Source organism: Bos javanicus, chromosome 6, assembly GCF_032452875.1.
Source record: "Bos javanicus breed banteng chromosome 6, ARS-OSU_banteng_1.0, whole genome shotgun sequence".
In the NCBI taxonomy this organism is placed as follows: domain Eukaryota; kingdom Metazoa; phylum Chordata; class Mammalia; order Artiodactyla; family Bovidae; genus Bos; species Bos javanicus.
Window position 1 is genome coordinate 66,872,099 of NC_083873.1, and position 25,978 is coordinate 66,898,076.

Here is a 25,978-nt window from a genome sequence, read left to right on the forward strand (position 1 = left end):
TCCTTCCAAAGAGTAAGCATCTTTTAATTTCATGGCTGCAATCGCCATCTGCAGTGATTTTGGAGCCCAGAAAAATAAAGTCAGCCACTGTTTCCCCATCTATTTGCCATGAAGTGATGGGACCAGATGCCATCTTCATTTTCTGAATGTTGAGCTTTAAGCCAACTTTTTCACTCTCCTGTTTCACTTTCATCAAGAGGCTCTTTAGTTCCTCTTCACTTTCTGCCATAAGGGTGGTGTCATCTGCATATCTGAAGTTATTGCTATTTCTCCCAGTAATCTTGATTCCAGCTTGTGCTTCATCCAGCCCAGTGTTTCTCATGATGTACTCTGCACAGCCTTGACATACTCCCTTTCCTATCTGGAACCAGTCTGTTGTTCCATGTCCAGTTCTAACTGTTGCTTCCTGACCTGCATACAGATTTCTCAAAAGACAGGTCAGGTGCTCTGGTATTCCCATCTCTTTCAGAATTTTCCACAGTTTACTGTGATCCACACAGTCAAAGGTTTTGGCATAGTCAATAAAGCAGAAATAGATGTTTTTCTGGAACTCTCTTGCTTTTTCCATGATCCATCGGATGTTGGCAATTTGATCTCTGGTTCCTCTGCCTTTTCTAAAACCAGCTTGAATATCTGGAAGTTCACGGTTCACATATTGTTGAAGCCTCACTTGGAGAATTTTAAGCATTACTTTACTAGCGTGTGAGGTGAGTGCAACTGTGTGGTAGTTTGAGCATTCTTTGGCACTGACTTTCTTTGGGATTGGAATGAAAACTGACCTTTTCCAGTGCTGTGGCCACTGCTGAGTTTTCCAAATCTGCTGGCATATTGAGTGCAGCACTTTCACAGCATCATCTTTTAGGATTTGAAATAGCTCAGCTGGAATTCCATCACCTCCACTAGCTTTGTTCGTAGCGATGCTTCCTAAGGCCCACTGGACTTCGCATTCCCGGATGTCTGGCTCTAGGGGAGTGATCACACCATCATGATTATCTGGATCGTGAAGATCTTTTTTGTACAGTTCTGGGTATTCTTGCCACCTCTTCTTAATATCTTCTGCTTCTGTTAGGCCCATACCATTTCTGTCCTTTATCAAGCCCATCTTTGCATGAAATGTTCCCTTGGTATCTCTAATTTTCTTGACGAGATCTCTAGTCTTTCCCATTCTATTGTTTTCCTCTATTTCTTTGCATTGATCACTGAGGAAGGCTTTCTTATCTCTCCTTGCTATTCTTTGGAACTCTGCATTCAGATGCTTGTATCTTTCCTTTTCTCCTTTGCTTTTCGCTTCCCTTCTTTTCACAGCTATTTGTAAGGCCTCCCCAGACAGCCATTTTGCTTTTTTGCATTTCTTTTCCACAGGGATGGTCTTGATCCCTGCCTGCTGTACAATGTCATGAACCTCTGTCCATAGTTCATCAGGCACTCTGTCTATCAGATCTAGTCCCTTAAATCTATTCCTCACTTCTACTGTATAATCATAAGGAATTTGATTTAGGTTATACCTGAATGGTCTAGTGGTTTTCCCTACTTTCTTCAATTTAAGTCTGAATTAACAAATAATTATTCCCCACTTAAAACCTCCAATGGCTGCCCACTGCAACTAGAAATAAACTCCAATTCCATACCACGGTCTATCAACCCTGCTAGGAACTGGCCCTGGATCCTCTTTCCCTGTCACTCACTAAGCTCCAGACACACTGGCTCTTCCACCTATTCCTCAGCCAGGCCAAGCATCTCCCAACTTAAAGACTTTCTTCTTGCTGCTTTCTCTCACTCACAGACTCTTCCCTCAGAACATCAACTGAAGGTCATTCAGGTCACAACTCAAATGTCCCCACCTCAGAGGGGCTTTTTCAATTTAAGTAGTTAGTGCCTTTACACGCTCCCCACGCTCCCCCAACCCCATCACTTTCTGTAACATTTCTCTCATTTTTTTAACACCACTTACCATACATGAAATCACGTTCATTTTATTGTGTATCTATTTCCTGCCTGCTTTCTTCTACTCTTTAGCAGGTCCCTGAAAGGACCACCATTATTTCCAGTACCTAAAAAGTACCCATCACACAGTAAAAGCATCTGTTGATTGAATAAATGAATGCACAGCTGTGTGACTCTGGGCTAATTAAGCTCTGAGCTACTAGCCAATCAAATAAAAAACAGCAAACTGTGTTATTCACTGTCTTCTTCTGCTCACTAAATTCTTCTGCAAAACTTGGAAAGAAAACTTAGCAAGAACAGAAACCCAGCAAACAGACGTAAACTAATCTTCAGGTCTGTTTATTAGGCCAAGATCTTGAAATACATGAAAAGAGCTTCCAATGTGGACACCTAATCATTTAATTAATATTCATTTTAGATTAGAGTAAGGTAATGACTTGAATGTAAGAGCTCTGAATTAGAGCTTCTAAGACACCAACCAGTAACTCTAACATTGGGAAAGATAAAAAAGAAATCTAAAATTAAAACAAAAATACAATAAAGAAAGGAATGACTGCCTTCCCACTTTAGACACCAGCTAATACTTGACTCAGGAACGCAACATTAAACAAACTGAGTTAAAGGAAGCAAAATTTTAAAATCCTTCTTAGTACTTCTACCACTTTTTAGTACCTGTCGATTACTATGTTTTGTAACAAGCAAGAGTTTTATATATTGATAAAATTATAGGCTCCTGAATGCTTTAAATAGTAAATATTCTACATTAAAAATTTGGTATGAAAAATTTTAATGAAAACATTAATCGTACAAAAATTAAATATCAAAACCATTTAAAATGACTTATAATTCAAAGAGATTCAGCTTATTGATACTTCTCTATTAGCTTGTTTTCATAAGAATTGATTATTTCCAGCTGAAAAAAAAAAATCTACCAATAGGACTGTGGTAAGAAGAAATGAGAATAACATACATAAAGCTTATAAGCCTGTGCTCAGCATATTTTGCTCATAAATACTAGTTTTTCTTTTATTATTACTTTGAGAAAAACACATAAAAGTTTTACAGAACATGCCAACTTCAGATAGGAGCTTCTTACATGAGAAATAACCACATGTAAGGAATCTAGCCTAGCATTTTTTTAAAACAATTACATTTTCTTCTGAGGAATATACTACATAAAATTGTAATAACTGATAAAAATTCCTCATTAATAAACCAACTTCTAGAGTCTAATTATATAGCTTCATGTTATAATTTAAGAGGCCCTTTAGAGAATATATATTTTTTAAAAAGTACAAAGTTACATGATCAGGAAAAGTACCTTTTAATAAGTAACCACAACATTGTGAAATATTCCTCTAATTACACATATGGCTCAGTTTCATCTTAATTTTGCCAAAAAAGAAAAAGATGGCTTGAAACAGTAAATGAAATAGGTATGTTAATACAAGGAAGCACAACAAACAACTGACATGTTGCCTTGCCACTATCCACATCTTATGAAATATTTTACAATTTCAGTCATGCTTTTACTATTAAATACTGTTATAGTGCCACTTTTAGGATGTTACTTAAGGTAAAGCTTAACATTCTATCCTTCTAACAAGAGTTCAAAGAGAATACAGAGATGAATGTGAATATATATTGTGTTCTACAGCATCTGCTTTCTAATATTCCAAATTTAACAACTTATCTAAATCTAATCTGAGGTATATTAACAAGTCAAACATTTTTTAATCCACAGCATTGGCTATGTACCATGCAAACACTACTACCACAATTGCACACAGTGGAAAGAGGTAATATTTATATTTCTGCCATAGGGTTAGCTCAACTGCCACTTCATCTCTCTTCCTGTTCTTCTTCCGACGACCCTTCAGTCTGTTTTCAAAAGCTTCCAGTTCAGCCTAAATCAAAACAGTATCATTTTTATTAAATTCAATACACACACTGACTTGAATTTCTCCACTCAGACAAAAATAAATTGGGGAAATGTTTTAATAGTAATGGTATATAATTAATATACAGATTTGATTTTTTTAAAATACTATCTTTCCACTACTGACCTTATTCAACAAATTCAGAGTTGAGGTAAGAAGAACTGGAACTAGAGAGTGGTGAAAGAGACTATTTCAGACTGATGGCCTGCTTTTGATACTAAATACAGAAACATCTGATTTAAAATATAGACATTAGTTTTATATAGCACCATTAATCTGTAGTTAATGGGGCTCTATAATACAGAGCTTCCAGCTAGTGCAAACAGACAACCCATTAGGATAAAGATACCTCTAATTCTAGTTTTACACAATGCTGGTAACAAATATTAACGACTTGTATGGAAGACATTCAAGTGAGTGAATAGAAAAAGCTGCTAGAAATTGATTCCTCTCAATCAAATACATTTAAAAACAGAGTAAAAATTCTTCAGGGGAAAAATGTTTCATACTTTAAACCAAAATGACTCCTTTAGAAAGTAGAATTACATAAAATTCATTCTAAAAAATAACTTTAAAAAAAGGATACCTAGATGACACTCATTATAAAGTGCAGATTTTTAGTCTATTGTAAAGAACTTACTTATTAAGCTTTAATGCATGACAATATAATATTATACACTGCACTGTTATTAACTAAAGCCTGGTACTTATTAACATATATGTAATATTCATGAAAATCTATATATGTTCATTTAAAAGAAGGAAACAGAAACTTCAGTTAACATATTCATAACTTTTCTCATAAACTGCATCTGAAGACCTAACATATATTCAATACTTAATTTAACACAAAGTGACATTCTTCAATGAACCAAAATATCAAAATATTCTCAAGTAGCTGTGATATACAGCAAAAGGTCAAAATATATTAAAAGCAGTCAAACTTGAGAAGCACTGACACAGTAAAATAACTGATGCATAAATGATGACTCGCAGTTTTCAAAAGTGGTTTAAATTATGTTCTATACACTGTTTAAAAGGCAGTAAATAGAGACTATATTTAAGATTTCTCTCCATAATGGCTTATAAAAAGGAGAAGAAGGGACACTCCGGACTATTAATAATAATCTCCAGGATTCCCGTCAACCCATGTTTTATTGCATTAGCTCTGATAATTTATTTTTTGATATTAGGCAAATCAACTTTACAGAACATAAAACACGAGAGGTTATTTTATCCCACCTTGCTACATGAGTTATTTTTAATGCCCTCTCTCAAGACATGGAAATTTCAGTTTCTTCATTCATAATGGTGGTAGTTTACATACAATGTATACTACTTGCTAAGCACTGAAGTATCTCAAAATGCAAACTGACAAAAAATTGTATGTCACTATTAGAAAGTTAAGCCACTCTTTGGAATATATGATCAATAAATATAGTATTTGAGCAAACAGGAGGTACAAGAATATACTTGTTATCTAGGTAACACATTTTATCTTGAATGCACATAAAAATTTAAGAATTCTTGAAGGCATTCAAGAGTCTAATGGGGAAATAAGAAGGTGTATTATTAAAACAAATGCATTGGTTAGTAAACAGCACTTGTCTGTCACAGACAACCTACAACTCAGTAACATGAGTGAAGACGTGCACTCCAGGGGATGCCTTAAAACGGATGCTGCCATGTCCTGACCCCCCGTCACTCAAACCAAAAGAGGCATTATCTCTGGAGAATGGATGAAATCAACAAGGAAGTAATTGGGAATACACAAAATACACAGAATATCTGGGCACATACAAGGTCCCATGCTTCCTTCAGAGGTTCAGGATACCTGGACTGAAACAAACGGATAATTTTTGTTTTACAAGGAACTATAGTTTCAGTCCAGAATTGAGCTGACCTAGTTTATATGTTATATGTTTCCACGTATCTTGTATTTGCATAAAAACTAACAATTATGCAAAAAGACCTAAGTTTGGGTGTTTTCTGTTACCTGTTGTCTTCGTTTTTCCTCTTCAAGGGCAGCTTTGGCTTCTGCTTCTTTTAACTGTTTATAGACATTTAAAACTAAATTAACATTGCAATCACCAAGTTTTATACAGAATTTTAACATCTTTCCTTCCAGGCTCCACTAACCTATAACAACTTCTGAGAGCTTCATACTGAAAATTATTTAAAGAACCATAAATGTTATACACTGAGAAGTGTTACTAGGGTACTATCTAACAGGGTGTGAGCGGAAGTAGAGTGTTATATCTTATTCAGCTGAACAACTATAAGATACTAGATCATAATACACAGAGTTACATCACTGTAAACTGAAACACTTTTAAAACTGGACTTTTACTCTTAAGTTACCACATTAAGATTATGATCAATTATTAAATATTACTGTTTGCCTAGGGATGAAATTGACCATTTTCCTAAAACGCCCTCTCTGGAGGGGAATCCTTCGTTTCAAACAAAACCAAAAGTTTATGCACTGATTGGGTTAATGGAGGGAAATAGTGACACTTAAAGTAACCCAAACAGCAAAGAATCCTAAAATTTTATTTTTGTATTACTTTAACATAATTTTCAGGAAGCTTAAACTAACATTAAGATGAGTAACTATGTTCCAGAGTACATCCACTCACTGGTACAGAGTATGGGAAAATCTAGTACATCCCAGACAATAAAGATTATATCTAGCACACACCAGCACATCTGAGAGTTTTAAAAAGGCCTACACACTAGGTTTTTATCACAAAAACAAAAAAGGATGAGATTTCAAGTTCTTCATAATAAGCATCTAAATTTAATGTACAAAATAAATAAGGAAAGGTCACTAACACATTAAAAATGACATTTAACGTGACATTACCTCAGATGCTTTCTGCTTCATTTCTTTGCATGTTGTGTCACATTCTATGGAAATCTGATTTTCACGTACTTTGTTGCACTGCACTTCCTACAAATAAAATTTTTAAAATTTTTACTTCAAAAGATGTCCCTCAAAGTTGTAGTAACTGCATGCCATAAAAAAGCAAAATTTATCTAGCAGCTTAAGATTATGCCTATTATTTCATTTTTATTCTTCATTTCTCTTTATCGCTTCCTATTACTCTTCTGAAGCCTCCAGGGAGGTGTTAGAGTAGTGCCATCCAACACAGCTAGCCGAGGCAATGGAAATGTTCTATACTCACAGGGGTAGCGATTCCCACAGGTGGTGCCTGAGTACTCAAAGTGTACTGAAATCAAGGAACTGAATGTCATGTCACATATTATTTAATGTTGATTCATTAAAATTCTAATTTAAATAGCCATAAGTGGCTAGTGGCTATCACCACAGTGTAGCTCTAGAGAGTCTTTTGGAGAACTACAAGTTTTTCTCTCAACCATTTATCTTTTTAAAAAAATCTGAGGTGAAAATCATTCTAAACTTTCTGTACCTCACTGACTCCTTAATGAAATAATAAAAAATACAGTTTTATTGATGAGGTGACATCAAGACTATAACCAATTTGTGCACTAGTCAAGTAATGGTTAAAATTCTCCAAGCCAGGCTTCAGCAATACATGAACCGTGAACTTCCAGATATTCAAGCTGGTTTTAGAAAAGGCAGAGGAACCAGAGATCAAATTGTCAACATCCACTGGATCATGGAAAAAGCAAGAGAGTTCCAGAAAAACATCTATTTCTGCTTTATTGATTATGCCAAAGCCTTTGACTGTGCGAATCACAGTAAACTGGAAAATTCTGAAAGAGATGGGAATACCAGACCACCTGACCTGCCTCTTGAGAAACCTGTATGCAGGTCAGGAAGCAACAGTTAGAACTGGACATGGAACAACAGAGTGGTTCCAAATAGGAAAAGGAGTACGTCAAGGCTGTATACTGTCACCCTGCTTATTTAACTTATATGCAGAGTACATCATGAGAAACGCTGAGCTGGAGGAAGCACAAGCTGGAATCAAGATTGCCGGGAGAAATATCAATAACCTCAGATATGCAGATGACACCACCCTTATGGCAGAAAAGTGAAGAAGAACTAAAGAGCCTCTTGATGAAAGTGAGAGAGAGTGAAAAAGTTGGCTTAAAGCTCAACATTCAGAAAACGAAGATCATGGCATCTGGGCCCATCACTTCATGGCAAATAGATGGGGAAACAGTGGGTGACTTCATTTTTCTGGGCTCCAAAATCACTGCAGATGGTGACTGCAGCCATGAAATTAAAAGACGCTTACTCCTTGGAAGGAAAGTTATGACCAACCTAGACAGCATATTCAAAAGCAGAGACATTACTTTGTCAACAAAGGTCCATCTAGTCAAGGCTATGGTTTTTCCAGTGGTCATGTATGGATGTGAGAGTTGGACTATAAAGAAAGCTGAGCACCGAAGAATTGATGCTTTTGAACTGTGGGTTGGAGAAGACTCTTGAGAGTCCCTTGAACTGCAAGGAGATCCAACCAGTCCATCATAAAGGAGAGCAGTCCTGGGTGTTCATTGGAAGAACTGATGTTGAAGCTGAAACTCCAATATTTTGGCCATCTGATGTGAAGAGCTGACTCACTGTGATGTGAAGACCCTGATGTTCCGAAAGATTGAGGACAGGAGGAGAAGGGGACGATAGAGGTTTAGATGGTTGGATGGCATCACTGACTCAATGGCCATTAGTTTGGGTAAACTCCGGGAGTTGGTGATGGACTGGGAGGCCTGGCATGCTGTGGTTTATGGGGTCGCAAAGAATCAGACACGACTGAGCGACTGAACTGAACTGTAATAAAATAAGTGGTCTTTATTTTAAATAGTCTAAACTCTGCTTCTGTAGATCTTCTGTCTGCCTTTTATTCATTCCATATTTCTTGCTGCCAGATGTCATTTTTGCTGTAAGGGTACCTATTGGTACCAAGTTGCTCCTTTCTCACCACACCCTCACCACACTAGTTTTTTAGTTCAAATCTACCAGGGTAAGGAAATGAGATCATCAAATCCTGAGCAAAGGACATACACTTCAATGAAAGGACTTTATAGCAGAGAATTCTGGCTGAGGTTGGTGATAAACAGAGTCTTGTCGTCCAACAATAGTCCAAAGGAAAAATAACATGGACAAACATTAGAGACAAAAATAAATGCTGCATGTTAGTGGCTATTAAGTCTATCAGTCTGGAAGAAAGATCACCATATCTTTTCTCATTCAAAAGGTACTTATAGAGTACCTATTACATACCAAGCACTGCATTAGGAACAGGGGATACAATAAGGAAAAAATTAATATGGTAAATGCTAAACTGATAATAATAATCATAGCAGCTGCTATTTATTAAACATAGAGTAGTCATGGTGCTAAATGCTATATAAGCATTATCTCTTTTATTCCTTTCAGTAAGTCTATGTAAACAAGGTTACACACATCCCTATAATCACAAAGCTCTTGGTCATGAACCTAGTACAAAGTATAAAGGAAGTCAAGAGGAAGGAGCACCTAAGTCCTTTCAGAAGGAAAGAAAACCTTCCCAAACCAAGAAATGCTTGCATTTATGCTAGTAAGCATAAACAGGATTCTACAAATGGGACAGTAAAGGGAAAAAAATATATATTCTATACAGAAGGAACATAAATAGTATCACATATTAAAGCGGAATATAGCTAATGTGTCAGTGCACTTAAGAAACAAATCACAGAAAGGACTAACAGGGGATATGACTAAACAAGCAGGCAAAGATAGAGTCCCCTCCTATGTCATAATTCTGTATTTGTATACCTTATAAAATGCTTATTTTTAAGAAACAGTGAAGAACTTGGATTGGAAATATTATGACTAGAGGCATGGAAATCCGTTATGAAGCTGTTTTCAAAGTCTAAGAATAAGCTGTTGCCAGTTCTAAGGGGTGGCAAATTGTACTTGGATAGTAAGATGAGGTTTGAGGGAAAACCTGAGAAACATTTCAGATTAAAAGTGATTTGACTGAGTATTGATTTTCATATAGAGGTGATCCATTTAAAAACCAAAAACTTAGGGATCCAACTCCAGAAAAACTTAGGCCTATAAATTTAAATTCAGAAATTAACCTTCCCAGGAAATGATAGTTGGAGCTGTAAAAGCAGAAGAAATGCAAAGGTCCTCAATAAAAGCAAAAGATTTTCAATAAATATTTGCTGAATAGATGAGTAAATGAGTAAACTGAAAGAATAGCTTTAGCGAACAACCATAATAATGTGAAGAAAACAAGGGAGTTACAACTATAACTGAGAAAGGGAAAATCAGAAGTAAAGAAATCTTCGTAAGAGTCCACAGTGTAAACAGGGAAGTCAAGGAAAAGGACAACTGACCTGAGTCCTTTCTAAGTTTTGCCAAACGGTGTGTAGTTTGCTATCACTGAGCTTTCCAACCATTAGCTTTTGCCCTTTCACTCCTCCATTACCATAACTTTATCTTTTTTTTTTTTCATTTCAACCATAACTTTATCTTAAAATTAACTCTCTCCAAGTTTGAATGTTACTTTATAATTTTATAAGGCTGAGTACGTGAGGTCTTTTTAAGGTAACATTTTCACAACAGAATACTGATTATAAAAAACTTTAGTAAGTAAGAGCAACAAAGGTTCATTCCAGACCATTTCTTAAATCATGAAACTCACTTCATTACTCACACTGTCACTTATGTGGAGACCTCAAATCTAGAACACGGATTCTGTCCAAAAAACAGCACTGAACTCAGTTCCAATATAAAATAATCCTCTTTAACTATTAAATTGCAGAAAACTAAGCTGCCAAACAATGCTGATTTTTAAATTAAGCATTTACAGAAATAGATAGGCCAATAATGAAAAAACTCTAAGAAATAAGAGCTTAAAATTAAAAGGCAAAAAATTAAAGTCAAAGAACTACCAAAACACACTCTCCCCACCAAAAAAAAGAAAACCAACAAAAATGTACATAGAAAAGAATTTTTAAGAACTTAAAATATTTACCTTTTTTATTCTTTTACAAGGACATCTAAGTTTCACCTTTTGGTTGCAATTAAAGGGACATTCACCAGGATGACACATTTCTTTGCATCTATGACCACAAGGAAGCTAAAATAAAACCAAAATAAAACAATTACATATTTATAGTCATACTCTACTTCCCCTTTCCCCCAACAACTATTTTAAGAAAAAGTCCATTACAATAGGGTCGATAAATCTTGGACAACTGGCTAAGTTTTTCATTTTTTTCTTTTAGATATAAATAATCTTAATTCCCAGAAATGTTCAATGTTCTCCCTGGTTCCACTCCAAGAGTACACCTTACATCTTGGTAAGTTAGAGCCCTGTGACTAAGCTCTGGCCAATGGAATGTAATCAAGTGCACCTCCATGCCTTAAAGCTTTTAAGAACACAGGTCCATGCTCTTCCCTTCCCAGTATGCTGGAAATGAGGATATCTAGAGCAACGATATTTTCATGCAAAAATGGGCTCGATAAAGGACAGAAATGATATGGACCTAACAAACAGAAGCAGAAGATATTAAGAAGAGGTGGCAAGAATACACAGAACTGTACAAAAAAGATCTTCAAGACCAAAATAATCAAGATGGTGTGATCACTCACTTAGAGCCAGAAATCCTGGAATGTGAAGTCAAGTGGGCCTTAGAAAGCATCACTACGAACAAAGCTAGTGGAGGTGATGGAATTCCAGGTGAGCTATTTCAAATCCTGGAAGATGATGCTATGAAAGTGCTGCACTCAATATGCCAGCAAATTTGGAAAACTCAGCAGTGGCCACAGGACTGGAAAAGGTCAGTTTTCATTCCAATCCCAAAGAAGGGCAATGCCAAAGAATGCTCAAACTACCGCACAATTGCACCCATCTCACATGCTACTAAGGTAATGCTCAAAATCCTCCAAGCCAGGCTTCAGCAATACATGAACTGTGAACTTCCAGATGTTCAAGCTGGTTTTAGAAAAGGCAGAGGAACCAGAGATCAAATTGCCAACATCCACTGTATCATGGAAAAAGCAAGAGAGTTCCAGAAAAACATCTATTTCTGCTTTATTGATTATGCCAAAGCCTTTAACTGTGTGGATCACAATAAACTTGTGGAAAGTTCTGAAAGAGATGGGAATACCAGACCATCTGACCTGCCTCTTGAGAAACCTGTATGCAGGTCAGGAAGCAACAGTTAGAACTGGACATGGAACAACAGGCTGGTTCCAAATAGGAAAAGGAGTACGTCAAGGCTGTATATTGTCACCCTGCTTATTTAACTTATATGCAGAGTACATCATGAGAAACGCTGGGCTGGAAGAAGCACAAGCTGGAATCAAGATTGCCGGGAGAAATATCAATAACCTCAGATATGCAGATGACACCACCCTTATGGCAGAAAATGAAGAGGAACTAAAAAGCCTCTTGATGAAAGTGAAAGAGGAGAGTGAAAAAGTTGGCTTAAAGCTCAACATTCAGAAAACGAAGATCGTGGCATCTGGTCCCATCCCTTCACGGGAAATAGATGGGGAAACAGTGGAAACAGTGTCAGACTTTATTTTTCTGGGCTCCAAAATCACTGCAGATGGTGATTGCAGCCATGAAATTAAAAGACGCTTACTCCTTGGAAGGAAAGTTATGACCAACCTAGACAGCATACTCAAAAGCAGAGACATTACTTTGCCAAAAAAGGTCCGTCTAGTCAAGGCTACAGTTTTTCCAGTAGTCATGTATAGATGTGAAAGTTGGACTGTGAAGAAGGCTGAGCGCTGAAGAATTGATGCTTTTGAACTGTGGTGTTGGAGAAGACTCTTGAGAGTCCCTTGGACTGCAAGGACATCCAACCAGTCCATTCTAAAGGAGAGCAGTCCTGGGTGTTCATTCGAAGGACTGATGCTAAAGCTGAAACTCCAATACTTTGGCCACCTCATGCAAAGAGTTGACTCATTGGAAAAGACTCTGATGCTGGGAGGGACTGGGGGCAGGAGGAGAAGGGGACGACGGAGGATGAGATGGCAGGATGGCATCACCGACTCGATAGACATGAGTTTGGGTGAACTCCGGGAGTTGGTGATGGACAGGTAGGCCTGGCATGCTGCAATTCATGGGGCTGCAAAGAGTCGGACATGACTGAGTGACTGAACTGAACTGAGGGCAACGAGGATCCCATGAGTCAAAGAGAACAGAGCTGCCCTGCTAACTTGGGTCCCGTGGAGCACAGTGACACATCTATATTCCCTTTCATTGTTATGTGAGAAAGAAAATTTCCTTGTCCTTAAGCCACTGTATTGTAATACAACTGCTTAGCCTTTTACTCTAAAAGGCTTGCCACTCTGAATTAAAACATACGAAATAGGTAGCCAAACTAATTCAGTAATTGCTGTGATGTCTATGTGCTCCTTGACTTTATATACTATTTTCTTATCTTAATCAAGCTTTCAAATCAAAGGGTTCTCTTCTTTTTTCTATTCAAATCTTATACAAACTTGAAAATACAGCTTAAATCATCATTAATCATGGCATGAGTTTGCTTACATTTGAAAAATAATAATCTATTTCTAAACTGTTGTGACAATGCCTGTATTATTTTCAACTTAAAAAACATTTTTAAAACCACTTCATATTTTTCTGTCTCTCCAACCAGAATATAAAAGATATCCACTGGCTAAGGGTTAAATTTCAAAATCATACTGCCTACAACTGAATCCCAGATGCCCTGTTGACTAACTATGGGACCTTGGTTAAGTCACCTGACTTTTCTGTGCTTCACATCTAAAAATGGGAAGAGTAATAAAACTTTATAAAGCTGCTGTGATGATTACATGGGCTTAATATATTTAGCTATCACAATAAAGGTTGTTATTACAAATTAGTTAAGAGCAGTGGTTTTATATTTCTTTTTGTCTCTCATATTCATTAACAAAGATATTTACAGATAGTGGACACCTCAATAAATATCTAAATTCTCTGAATTCTAGTCTTTATGATTCACCAGACTGATCTTTCAAATTCCTGACTCTACCACCCATTTTAAGAAATTCAGAATCCTTTTCCATTGTGTTTAGTCTCTCTAGAGTATGCAACCAGCTTTCAAATTTTTAAATTTTTAGCTGAGACATTCATACCGTCAGGCGAGTGTATGCTCCTCGGTTCTGTCTCGTCACAACAAAGATTTGGAGTGACGGACATTAAAGCCCTCGGTGAGTCACAGCTCCCGGGTCTTGGGCAGACCGTGTTATAGCTCTCAGGTCTTGAACAGACTGTGATATAGCTCTTAGACAAATCAGTGTTACAGCTCTGTGTTACAGCTCTATTTTACTTAGAAAATAGCAGGAAAATCCATTCTCGAGGCATGAGGACATGTCGACCCACAGATGCAAAAAGAAGAGTGTCCCAGCGCGCAGGGGAGAGAGAGAGAGAGAGAGAGACCCCTTTCCCTTTGGCTCCTCTTTTTATATATCTTTTCTTCCCCCCTGGGCCTGCCCTATGTAAACTGGGCTAGCCAGGAGTGCTGCTTGTTCTACCTGAGGTCCTCACTCCAGTCCTTGGACCTTCCATTGTTCTATTTTCATGGGCTTTTCCCTTCCTTGTCTTTTAGCCACCGCCATTCTGGACTCCTGTTTCCTATTCTAACTACCTAACAATACCAAAACTAAATTTGGATCATTCACACTGCATTTTCACTAATCCTAGCAGAGTGCAATGCTACCTACTAGAATGAGTTCCATCCACACTAGGCATTCCTGGGCCACTTCAGTCTTGTTTTTCTCTACACCTAATACTAGGCCCTCAACACAACTTAACAAGCACAATATTTATTCACTATCAAACACCTGTCTCAGAGTATTTGTTTCAGGGACTTCCTCACTTCTCTCTCACCTCATTCCTGCCAGTGCCTCTAGCCTGTCTTCATAAACAAGACAAACACTTGGCATTAGCTCACCACCTATCCTTTTTTCCCTTCAAAAGATGTCTTTACAGCATCTTGTTCTTTCCTTAATCTTGGATGTAATTACATCAGTCATCTTCTCTGAAAGTAATTAAGCACTCTACTTTAAATCAGTGATTCTGAAGTGGAAAGTGAATAGGGAAACATATCAGAATCAGTAAGGGAAGATGTTTTTGAAATTATATAGACTCATGGCTATAGTGTGGTCTCTTACTGATCATTATTCTGTCTCTTCAGTGTGCTGGAGAGAAAGGGAACTTTGGTAGACTTCTAAGATGCTATATTTTTTGACCTAGGTAGTGTTATACCATGTTCAGTTTTTAACCATTTTTTATACTGTACATGTGCATTCTATGCACTGTTGAGTGTGTAATCATTTCATTATTTAAAAAATCAAATCACGTAACCGTTTCCCTGTTAGATGTGCAGGCATGTATTATCTCAAAAGCCAGATTATATTCTCAAAGGGCAAAAAAGTAGTCCCAAAGAAAATTACTTAGAATGTAAAATATATACAATGACTGTATCTTCATTACAGATTTCACAGCAAAAAAAAGACATTGTTTAAAAACATCCAACCCTGGTATTCATTTAAAGATGAGATATCCTACACCCTTCCCATTTAAAGTGAGATGGTTTTCCTCTACTCTACTCAGCCCTTAATATCATTTGCTAGCACTTTGGTAAGTCAAAATAAATGGCTTACCAACAAGCAATACTGTCTAGTTCAAAATGTTCCATTTTAATCCCAATAATTTTAAAAGCTCCTTAAAAATAATTAAAGAAACTTTGCATACCAATATTATTTGTGGATAAATACCCACATCATCATCACCATGGCTGGAACATCCATAGCATTTACCGTATATTACGATCTTTACCTGTTACGGATTCATTTAATATTCAGCACTCTGAAATGAATATTGCTACTGCCTCCATTTTACACATGAACAATCTGATATACAGAGACATTCAATAATGTGTCTAAGTAAAAAACAGAAAAGCTTGCATGGGAATGATAAACCCAAATTCAGAAATGATTTTTAAAAGCAGAATTGTATATGTGACCCACAGTTTAAATAAAGGTTCAGTTCTTCACACAATCTTTATGTATTTCCTTTAATTCAAACTTAACTGAACAATCCAATAGACACATGGAGTGTATATCAGAGAAGCAATGTAACTAGAACACATTTATGCCATCCCCACAGTTCACTCTTACACTCACACTCATTAGACATTTACCAGCTACCTAGTAAGTACAACCAGGGACTGGATACAAAGACAAATATGACATAGTCGCTGCCCATAGGAAATCTATAGTATGGTAAAGGGAAGAGAAAACAAACAGAAATTTATCAATGCATCAGAATTTGTCATAATCCTGTATCTTCAGTCTAAGATTTCTGTCTTTCTGTTTAAGATTTCAGAAAGACAGTTCTTGGTTGATACCATCATAGTCTACTGGTTCAAACTGTACCAGACCAATATTATCGGCCTTATGTAAGAGCTTATTAGAAATGCAAATTTCTGAACCTCCACTCCAGGCCCACAAAATCAGGAACTCTGGCGTGGGGCCCATTAACCTGTTTTAACAAGCGCTTATAATGATTCTGATGCACATCAGAGTTTGAAAACCACTGCTGTAGCCTTATCAGAACATAAACTAGATTGAATTCTATTAGACATAATAATGTTCACCTGTCTACTCTGAGACTGTTCTAAACCTTAATAACCATATGGACTGTTCCCAACCTAAGGATATATTTTTCAAGAAAGTCCAAGGAGACACTAGCAATACCATGGTCTCCAGAATGTCCTAGAATTAAAAAATGATGAGCATGGGGGAAAAATTTCTAAATAAATAGTGCATATTCAGCTCGAGTCCCACCCTAATGTCATAACAGGATCACAAACAAATCATAACCAAGGCAATGCTAAATTGCAAATTAGTGATCCCTGAATTAAATGTTTATTTCTGACAGCAATCTCATCCCAAATTACTGTTGTCAGATTAAAAATAAAACATTCTCAACTACTTATTACCTGAAACTTGAATCTGAACAGAAGAAAATTTATTTTAACAAGGGGAAACTTAGAATTTGAAGAATTCAGAAAATTAAATTTGAAATATCCCATGCCTCATGTTTCACTTATATAACAAAGACAGGATTATTAAAATAAGCATGTATTGCTTGAAATTTCTCCCTTTTATAATCTCACATGACTTTTAAAATTCCCAGGTCCAATTTCCAATAGTTCTTAAATAAAAACCCACAAATGTGTCCAAAGTTTTAGTTAAAAGGAAATGCTGTTAATAAAAAGGCATATCATGCATTGATTTGCTTTTTCTTTAATCAAAGAGACAGACTGACTATAGTTAAGACTTTGCTGTCATCTCTTCCTGATTCTAAATAGGATAAGAAACACTTAGGTAAATATATAAAGACAGAGAATTAAAGAAAAAAGGTGCTACTAGTACAGTTATAAGTAAAAAGAATTCCTTTATAAATCAAATAACTGTCACTTCCCTACTCCAACGATCAAAAAAGGACTGTCTTAACTTTTAAGTTGGTCAGAGATAGACTGCTTTGGTTTCTCAAAATTACTGCCAGTGATACTCAAAATTATTCCCAGTGAGTTTTTACCTTTTCACTCTGAACAATTTTTCTGAACTACTTTTGATACTTTTAGCTTGAAAACAATGCATGTACCAGCATCATAATCTCTAAAAGCAAAACTTCATACATGAATGCTTTATACGAATTCAAATAATGAGCTTTAAGGTTTATACACACACACACATGCGATCTGTTTTTTCTACTGTAGATTTACTGTCCAACTGCCCATGAGCCACACAGTTCCTAATCTACTTATATTTCAAGATGGGAAAACATTAGGTCATAAAAAAAATCTTCAAAGGGTCATTCCTTCTCCTACTATCCCAAAATTTTACAAAGAGATGTGCATCGACCCTAACTACAAGTTTCTACACATATCAATCACATTTTGCTTTCTGGGCCCACATTTCTAGTGGGTCCAGAAAAGACCTAAAATAGGATGAACAAACAACAAAAGAGAAACAATGCCCAAGAAATACAATGTAAAAAAGTTGTATTAAATCTTACCTCTTTAGGACACTGATTTTTGCAACAACTCAAGAGATTCTTTTCATTTACATCAGCTGTGGTTATTTTTCTAAAAAGATGAGAGGAAGTTTTAATGACAGTCAAAGCAAAGTCCGTTTTATAGTATGGTTTTTCTAAAAACAGCTCACAATTTCAAACAGCAATGCAATAAGCTTATCAGAAAAACTTTTTTCAGTTGATTCTGGATTAAGCTATTGATTAATGTTAGAAAATGATTTAAAATCATTCATTTAATTCACTTAAAATCAGTTAGTTCACTTAAAATCAGTCTGTGCTTTTATATCTGATGCAGGGGGTAACTCTGAAGACATAAACATCAATGAATAAAACTACTTTCTAACAAAGAGCTGAAGAGTAGATAGATGAGTCAGTAACCAATGACAATCTAAAAATCCCCATAATACATATCCCACTTTTCTCTTCCCTATTACCTTTCTTCTCTTTTCCTTTATTCTTTCTTTTCCAATTCCCTTCACTAGACATAATTGCTAAAATACACTGTAAGTTTAGCCTCGCTAATGTTAAAACTATTATCTTAAGTATATATATCAAATTAGCTAAAACCTGTACCCTAGATAACACAGGCAATTTTCTTGACAAAGTTTCATGTAACAATAACATAGTTTTTATACTGGCTCTACAACTAAAGTTTTCACACTGGCTCTATATTTTCATTCTTACAGGTAAAGTGCTCCCCTCTGAACTTAAAGAGGTAATATTATTTTGTTCCTGTTTCTCTAGAATTAGAAACAAGTTTTTCAAGGCCTGTATCTTTTATAACTAATTTCTACAGAAGAAACTGCATGAAGCAGAAAATGACTAAAAGGAAAAGATGACTTATGAAATGGAAAGTAAATGAAATTATCAGAAAAAATACTGAGACTGAAGAATTCTGTATAAAAACATGGATTCAAGAAAAGGAAAAAAGAACTCAATAGCTGTGGTAATGGAAACCACTTCCAATCCATCTACCTCCAAACATTTCTACCCAAAATCATTCAGCTCATTAATAACAAACAATCACCGAAATTCCATGATGTCAGCAAAACTAGAAGATAGAAATTTCTACAAATTGCAAATGACCTGTAAGTAGACAAATAAACACCAACTCCTAGCAGAGCTATTTCTCAAGCTCCCATAGCAAATCTTTACAGACAGCTTGGTAGAGTTCTGGAAAAAATGACAGGTGTACCAAGAAGAAAAAGTCCACCACAAATGTAAAAATACTGAAAAAGTCTTGGTAAATCAAAGCAAGAGAAGACACTTTTAAAAAGTAGGCAAGAATCAAGGAGCCAGTGTTAGAAAGGCAATGCTTTGTGGAAGAAGGTAAAAAGAGAAGGTGTCCTTTGGAGACCATATGACAAAGGAAAAAGAAGCAAGAGGGGTAAATTTAGGACACTGCAAGACCAAAGAAAACAAATTCTTGGGACATTCCTGGCAGTCCAATGATTAAGATTCCATGCTTCCACTGCAAGGGGCATGGGTTTGATCCCTGGCTGAGGAACTAAGATTCACAGAGGGCACAGTCCCAAAAAAGGAAAAAAGAAAACAGCCTCTTTTCATTCAGTAACACTCATTAATAAAGCAAAATTTTCCTCCTAACTCTTCTTACAAAATTTCTAAAACTAAAAATTGTAATTTTTTAATTTCAACAAAATATTTTTAGTATTTGAAAAGAATAAAATCTGACTTCCCCATTTAAGTGGGAGAAGGAAATGGCAACCCACTCTGGTATTCCTGCCTGGACAATCCTGTGGACAGAGGAGCCTGGAGGGCTGCTGTCCATGGGGTCACACAGAGTCGGACATGACTGAAGCAATTTAGCATACATGCATGCATTGGAGAAGGAAATGGAAACCCACTCCAGTATTTTTGCCTGGAGAATCCCAGGGACAAAGGAGCCTGGTGGGCTACCGTCTCTGGGGTCACAAAGAGTTGGACACGACTAAAGCGACTTAGCAGCAGCAGAGTATAAGTAACAAAAATATTTTTAAGAAACTATCAGCATTTACTCTGGCCACCTGATGTGAAGATGACTCACTGGAAAACACCTTGATGCTGGGAAAGATTGAAGGCAGGAGGAGAAGGGGAAGACAGAGGATGAGATGGCTGGATGGCATCACTGACTCGATGGACGTGAGTCTGAGCAAGCTCCAGGAGTTGGTGATGGACAGGGAAGCCTGGTATGCTGCAGTCCATGGGGTCACAAAGAGTAGGAGACAACTGAGCAACTAAACTGATTACCATTTTTCTGTATGGTAATGTATGGTCCAAAAAGTCAGAAATAAACTCATATTCCCAAATTTAATCTGAGTAAAATATAAAAATCTCACTTTACAGACTTAAGTGAAATGGTTAATTATGTCAGAGCATGATTAAACAGAAAAAAAATGAAAAAAAATTTTTCCTCCACATAATCCACAAGCAAAAACTTGAATGTTTAAGTAAGGAAAATATAGAAGTCATATCCTAGTATGATAATAGCCATAACAGTAACGTCTGCAATAAACAAAAGCCTACCTTTTAAATCTACGATTTAAAAATTGTGCCTAAGTAACTATACGCAAGTCAACTTTGAACCAACAAAACCCTAGCTGACACTGGTATTTGAACAATATGCTATAGGAGTGCTTCTGCTGTTTTTCTAAAAGCAAGTTTTTTCCTAACAAAATCTTACATGAAATACCCAAATGGAAAAAAGAGAATTTCCCTGATTAAGATCAAGGTAAAGTATCTGGAAGGTGAAACAGCCTACATTTCTTCCTTCCAGATCTCTACCGGAAAATCAAGGCCTCCAGCCTCTAAGGACCACACTGAAAAAATATTCCTTAAAGTACTGTATTAAAGGTTCTGAATTATAAAAAAGATAACAGTTAAAATGGCTGGTAAAACAAGAGTATTTCTTCAGTCTACTTACCTACATTCCACATAAAGACTTGTGATCTTGCAGTGACATTTTATTCTAAGCATCTGAACACATGGAGGGCACTCTCCAGGGTGACATGGCAGGACACACGGATGAGGACAACCTGACGGCCGTGATTTAGAGCACCCTTCTTCACAGTGAAGGCATTCTGGGCCAGCCTGGTAAGTACCAAGGAAATACATCACTGAAATACAGAAATCTAACATTTCTATACAGCTAAACCTATAAAATGTATATATCTACATCTGCAGCTCTCAGAAATTCAGCTAATAAAATGGTGCTATGCTTTCACTCTTCTAAAAATATTCAAATGAATAACAGCAAGATTATCAATAGGACCATTACTCACAAAGATTTTTGTCTGCCAACCTCATTTGATCAAACTGCTTCACCTTTAAAATGGACTAGATTACACGAAGCTTTCCTACTAAAATGTAAATTACTTCCTAGTCAGTGGTGGGGGGTGGGGGGGAAACAGTAAAAGCTTACCAATTTCCACTCAAGAAGTATGACCATCATCTAACTAAAGAAATCAACGCACTGTTAACACACAAATAAAAATCACCAAAGCATTCAATGTTCTAGGAATGTTAATTGCATCTGGCCAAGGAGAAACACATACAGAAGGGAGAGAAAATGACTAGCAGTCTAATTTATTTTTTAATGCACTTCAGTAAGACAAGATTAAATTACATTTACAAATAAATGGACCTTAATGTAGCTCAACAAAGTACCTCTTTTGTAATCATGGCTGAACTTGGAAATGATAATAAAAATGTTTAACCCTCATAACTTAGTATCCATGTCAGTTCAGTTCAGTTCAGTAGCTCAGTCATGTCCGACTCTTTGCAACCCCATGAATCACAGCACGCCAGGCCTCCCTGTCCATCACCATCTCCCAGAGTTCACTCAAACTCACATCCATCGAGTCGGTGATGCCACCCAGCCATCTCATCCTCTGTCGTCCCCTTCTCCTTCTGCCTCCAATCCCTCCCAGCATCAGAGTCTTTTCCAGTGAGTCAACTCTTCGCATGAGGTGGCCAAAGTACTGGAGTTTCAGCTTTGGCATCAGTCCTTCCAAAGAACACCCAGAACTGATCTCCTCCAGAACGGACTGGTTGGATCTCCTTGCAGTCCAAGGGACTCGCAAGAGTCTTCTCCAACACCACACTTCAAAAGCATCAATTCTTCGGCGCTCAGCTTTCTTCACAGTCCAAATCTCGCATCCATACATGACCACTGGAAAAACCACAGCCTTGACTAGATGGACCTTTGTTGGCAAAGTAATGTCTCTGCTTTTGAATATGCTGTCTAGGTTGGTCATAACTTTCCTTCCAAGGAGTAAGCGTCTTTTAATTTCATGGCTGCAGTCACCATCTGCAGTGATTTTGGAGCCCAGAAAAATAAAGTCAGCCACTGATTCCACTGTTTCCCCATCTATTTGCCATGAAGTGATGGGACCAGATGCCATGATCTTCGTTTTCTGAATGCTGAGCTTTAAGCCAACTTTTTCACTCTCCTCTTTCACTTTCATCAAGAGGCTTTTTAGTTCCTCTTTACTTTCTGCCATAAGGGTGGTGTCATCTGCATATCTGAGGTTATTAATATTTCTCCTGGCAATCTTGATTCCAGCTTGTGCTTCTTCCAGCCCAGCGTTTCTCATGATGTACTCTGCATATAAGTTAAATAAGCAGGGTGACAATATACAGCCTTGATGTACTCCTTTTCCTATTTGCACAGTATCCATGTCAATTGCTCTCCTTTATTCATGTGAAATGCTAGGCTGGATGAAGCACAAGCTGGATCAAGATTGCCAGGAGAAATATCAATAACCTCAGATATGCAGATGACACCACCCTTATGGCAGAAAGTGAAGAGGAACTAAAGAGCCTCTTAATGAAAGAGAATGAAAAAGTTGGCTTAAAACTCAACATTCAAAAAGCTAAGATGATGCCATCCAATCCCATCACTTAATGGCAAACAGATGGGGAAACAATGGAATCAGTGACAAACTATTTTCTTGGGCTCCAAAACTACCATAAATGGTGACTGCACCCATGATTTTAAAAGACGTTTGCTCCTTACATGAAAAGCTATGATAAACCTAGATAGCATATTAAAAAGCCAGAGACATTACTTTGCCAACAAAGGTCTATATAGTCAAAGCTATGGTTTTTCCAATAGTCACATATGGATGTGAGAGTTGGACTATAAAGAAGGCTGAGCGTAGAAGAATTGGTGTTTTTGAACTGTAGTGTTGGAGAAGACTCTTGAGAGTCCCTTGGACAACAAGGAGATCAAATCAGTCCATCCTAAAGGAAATCTATCCTGAATATTCATTGGAAGTACTGGTGCTGAAGCTAAAACTCCAATACTTCGGCCACCTGACACAAAGAGCCGACTCATTGGAAAAGACCCTGATGCTGGGGAAGACTGAAGGCAGGGGAAGAAAGGGACAGAGGACGAGATGGTTGGATGGCATCACTGACTCAATGGACATGAGTTTGAGCAAGCTCCAGGAGTTAGTGATGGACTGGGAAGCCTGGCGTGCTGCGGTCCATGGGGTCACAAAGAGTCGGACACGACTGAATAACAACCAACACAAACTCAGTTCTTTAGTAGATACATATTAGTTAAATTATTAAATTACTAGACCAGAGAGGTCTAATAATTTGTTGAGCATCTCTATGTCTTTTTTAATTGACATAAAATTCTAATCTATTTTTGACATGCAGGATTACAAAGAAAAAGTGTTTCAATTATCAAACATTCCTCTATAATTTCTTTTTTAAAAAAATACATATTAACTTATTCCATTAATACTTATTCAGCATTATGTGCCAGGTATTGTCTCATATACTGGGAATATGCAAGATTGGAGAGGGTTCCTGGCCCAAGAAATTTATATTTAAGTAGGGGACTATAAAGAACTTGTAACAGAATATCTTCATATATACTGAGAAAAGATAAAGCAAGACCTATAGGAGACTCAATTGAAATGTTACAGTAAAGAATTTTAAAAGTTTCTGAATTATTTAATTTTCAATACATAAATTAGAATGATTACAAAGTTATCTTCCAAAATAATTTTCATTCACGCACACTGCAGTAGCCTTCCCTGAATGTGAGACAGGGATGAACTTGTAGCTACATTGAGAAGAATTGCACATAACTTATAACTCGTATTTTGCCAGAGCAATTCACTGCCTAGGAAGCCATGTCAAGTAATCCAAGGTAACTGTAATTCCCCACTTCCTTAAATGAATTTTTTCTGACTCAGTTGATATTCTGGCCATACATCATACATCAGCTATTCTCTAAAGAGATTCTGAATCATTATATTAGTTTGATTTTATAAGTCCAGGATCTTCCTCATTTTATCATGACAATATTTTTACTAAGGATCAAGGTATAGCTCAATGAAAAAATTATAAACAATACAAGTTACATATATATTTACACACGAAAAAGAATATACTACGGACATTTATGTTGCCATGTATTATAATTACCAAATCAAAGATCAAAACATCTAACAATGCAAGTGAAATTTTCAATAACACAATTCATATAATAATTTAAACATCTGTTAATGTAACATTACTTAGTAATTAAGCTTAAAAATGTTTGACTTATTCCTTATTAAGCACACTACTAAATTAGGATTCTCTACAAAATGGACACCTAAGAAAAAACACTATTTAAAAAAAAATTTTATATTATTTGAAATTTGATTAGCTACATTTGTTTTTCTATGTAAAATGGCAATTTTTAGACTTTTTTTTAAGGTTGACATCACATATGCTTGTAAAATGCTAATTTTAGTAAACTTCACACAATTTACACATATCCCATATTTGTGATGTTATTTACTGTCAACAGAGAATTTCTTAAAATCGTGAACATCGCCTACTACCAATTTTAGAGTTAAAAAACAGCTGAGAGCAAATGCTCCAGACAAAACTTTGAGATATAAACGGATAGCAGTAGAGGTGATACTGCCGCTATTGTCTAAAAAGGACAATTTCTGTACTTTTATCATAAAATCAAATCCTATGTATTAACACAGGTACAGCATGTAAAGAGTACCAAAGTAAAAGTCGTATTATTTTGAGCTAGCACAAAGATACAGAGACATATACGCCAAGTGTTAAAGCTGGTTGTCTTAGGAAAAGCAAGGAAGGAGAAGGGATGAGGGCAAGAAAAGAGAGAGGAAATTATAGCAAAATATTTATGGCATAATTATTAAAAGAAAGTGTTTTAAGCATATCATAACCATGTATACATTCAATCCAAGGACATTACCTTTTTTTTGTCAGTGCAGGAATCTGTTTCAGTTACTTTGTGACACTCTTTCATACATGTATGATTCTGACAGGTTAAGGTTCGTCCGCAAGCTCTTTTACAAGAATAAGGTCCTACAGCATGACATGGTAGAGGGCTCACCTTAAAATTTAAGAAAAAAAGGAAAATTAGCAATGTACACCAGAGAAGGCAATGGCAACCCACTCCAGTACTCTTGCCTGGAAAATCCCATGGAAGGAGGAACCTGATAGGCTGCAGTCCATGGGGTCGCTAAGAGTAAGACACGACTGAACATCTTCACTTTCACTTTTTACTTTCATACAATTGGAGAAGGAAATGGCAACCCACTCCAGTGTTCTTGCCTGGAGAATCCCAGGGACGGGGGAGCCTGGTGGGCTGCTGTCTACGGGGTTGCACAGAGTCAGACACGACTGAAGCAACTTAGCAGCAGCAGCAACGTACACACATACACAGCCTACTGGAAGCATGTTTCCAAAATGATTGTTATTCATTTGAGAACAAGTTCTATCTGATACATTTCATTAATAATTACTATCAAAATCAAAGTAATCTATCAAAAAAAATCCAAAGAATGAATGCCAAAAAGCAAAATATCCTATTCCTAAAAGGGAAACTCAACAATATAATGCTTCTGTAGTGAATGCATATTCATAGGCTAATTCTCAAATAAAAGCACTGTATATTTTTGAATACTTAGTAGACAAACTCTTATACTCTTTAGAGCACTAAAAAGACAATACATTGACTTTGTTATTTCTAATACCCATCATATAGAAGAGGAATATATTAAT

General features: G+C 36.5%; 1 protein-coding gene across 6 annotated transcripts in view; it reads right to left on the reverse strand.

The window, feature by feature from the left end:
- Positions 1-2,267: 2,267 nt before the first annotated feature.
- NFXL1 (nuclear transcription factor, X-box binding like 1) overlaps positions 2,268-25,978 on the reverse strand; it is a 61,942-nt gene continuing 38,231 nt past the window's right edge. For all 6 annotated transcript variants that reach the window (XM_061420088.1, XM_061420085.1, XM_061420086.1 and 3 more), the window contains exons 17-23: positions 25,167-25,307; positions 20,853-21,019; positions 17,915-17,984; positions 10,841-10,945; positions 6,751-6,837; positions 5,881-5,934; positions 2,268-3,851 (exon numbers count right to left, since the gene is read on the reverse strand). In XM_061420088.1, coding sequence (XP_061276072.1) covers positions 3,678-3,851; positions 5,881-5,934; positions 6,751-6,837; positions 10,841-10,945; positions 17,915-17,984; positions 20,853-21,019; positions 25,167-25,307 — 798 coding nt within the window. In that variant the 3' untranslated portion in view covers positions 2,268-3,677. The remainder of the gene's footprint in view (positions 3,852-5,880; positions 5,935-6,750; positions 6,838-10,840; positions 10,946-17,914; positions 17,985-20,852; positions 21,020-25,166; positions 25,308-25,978) is intronic.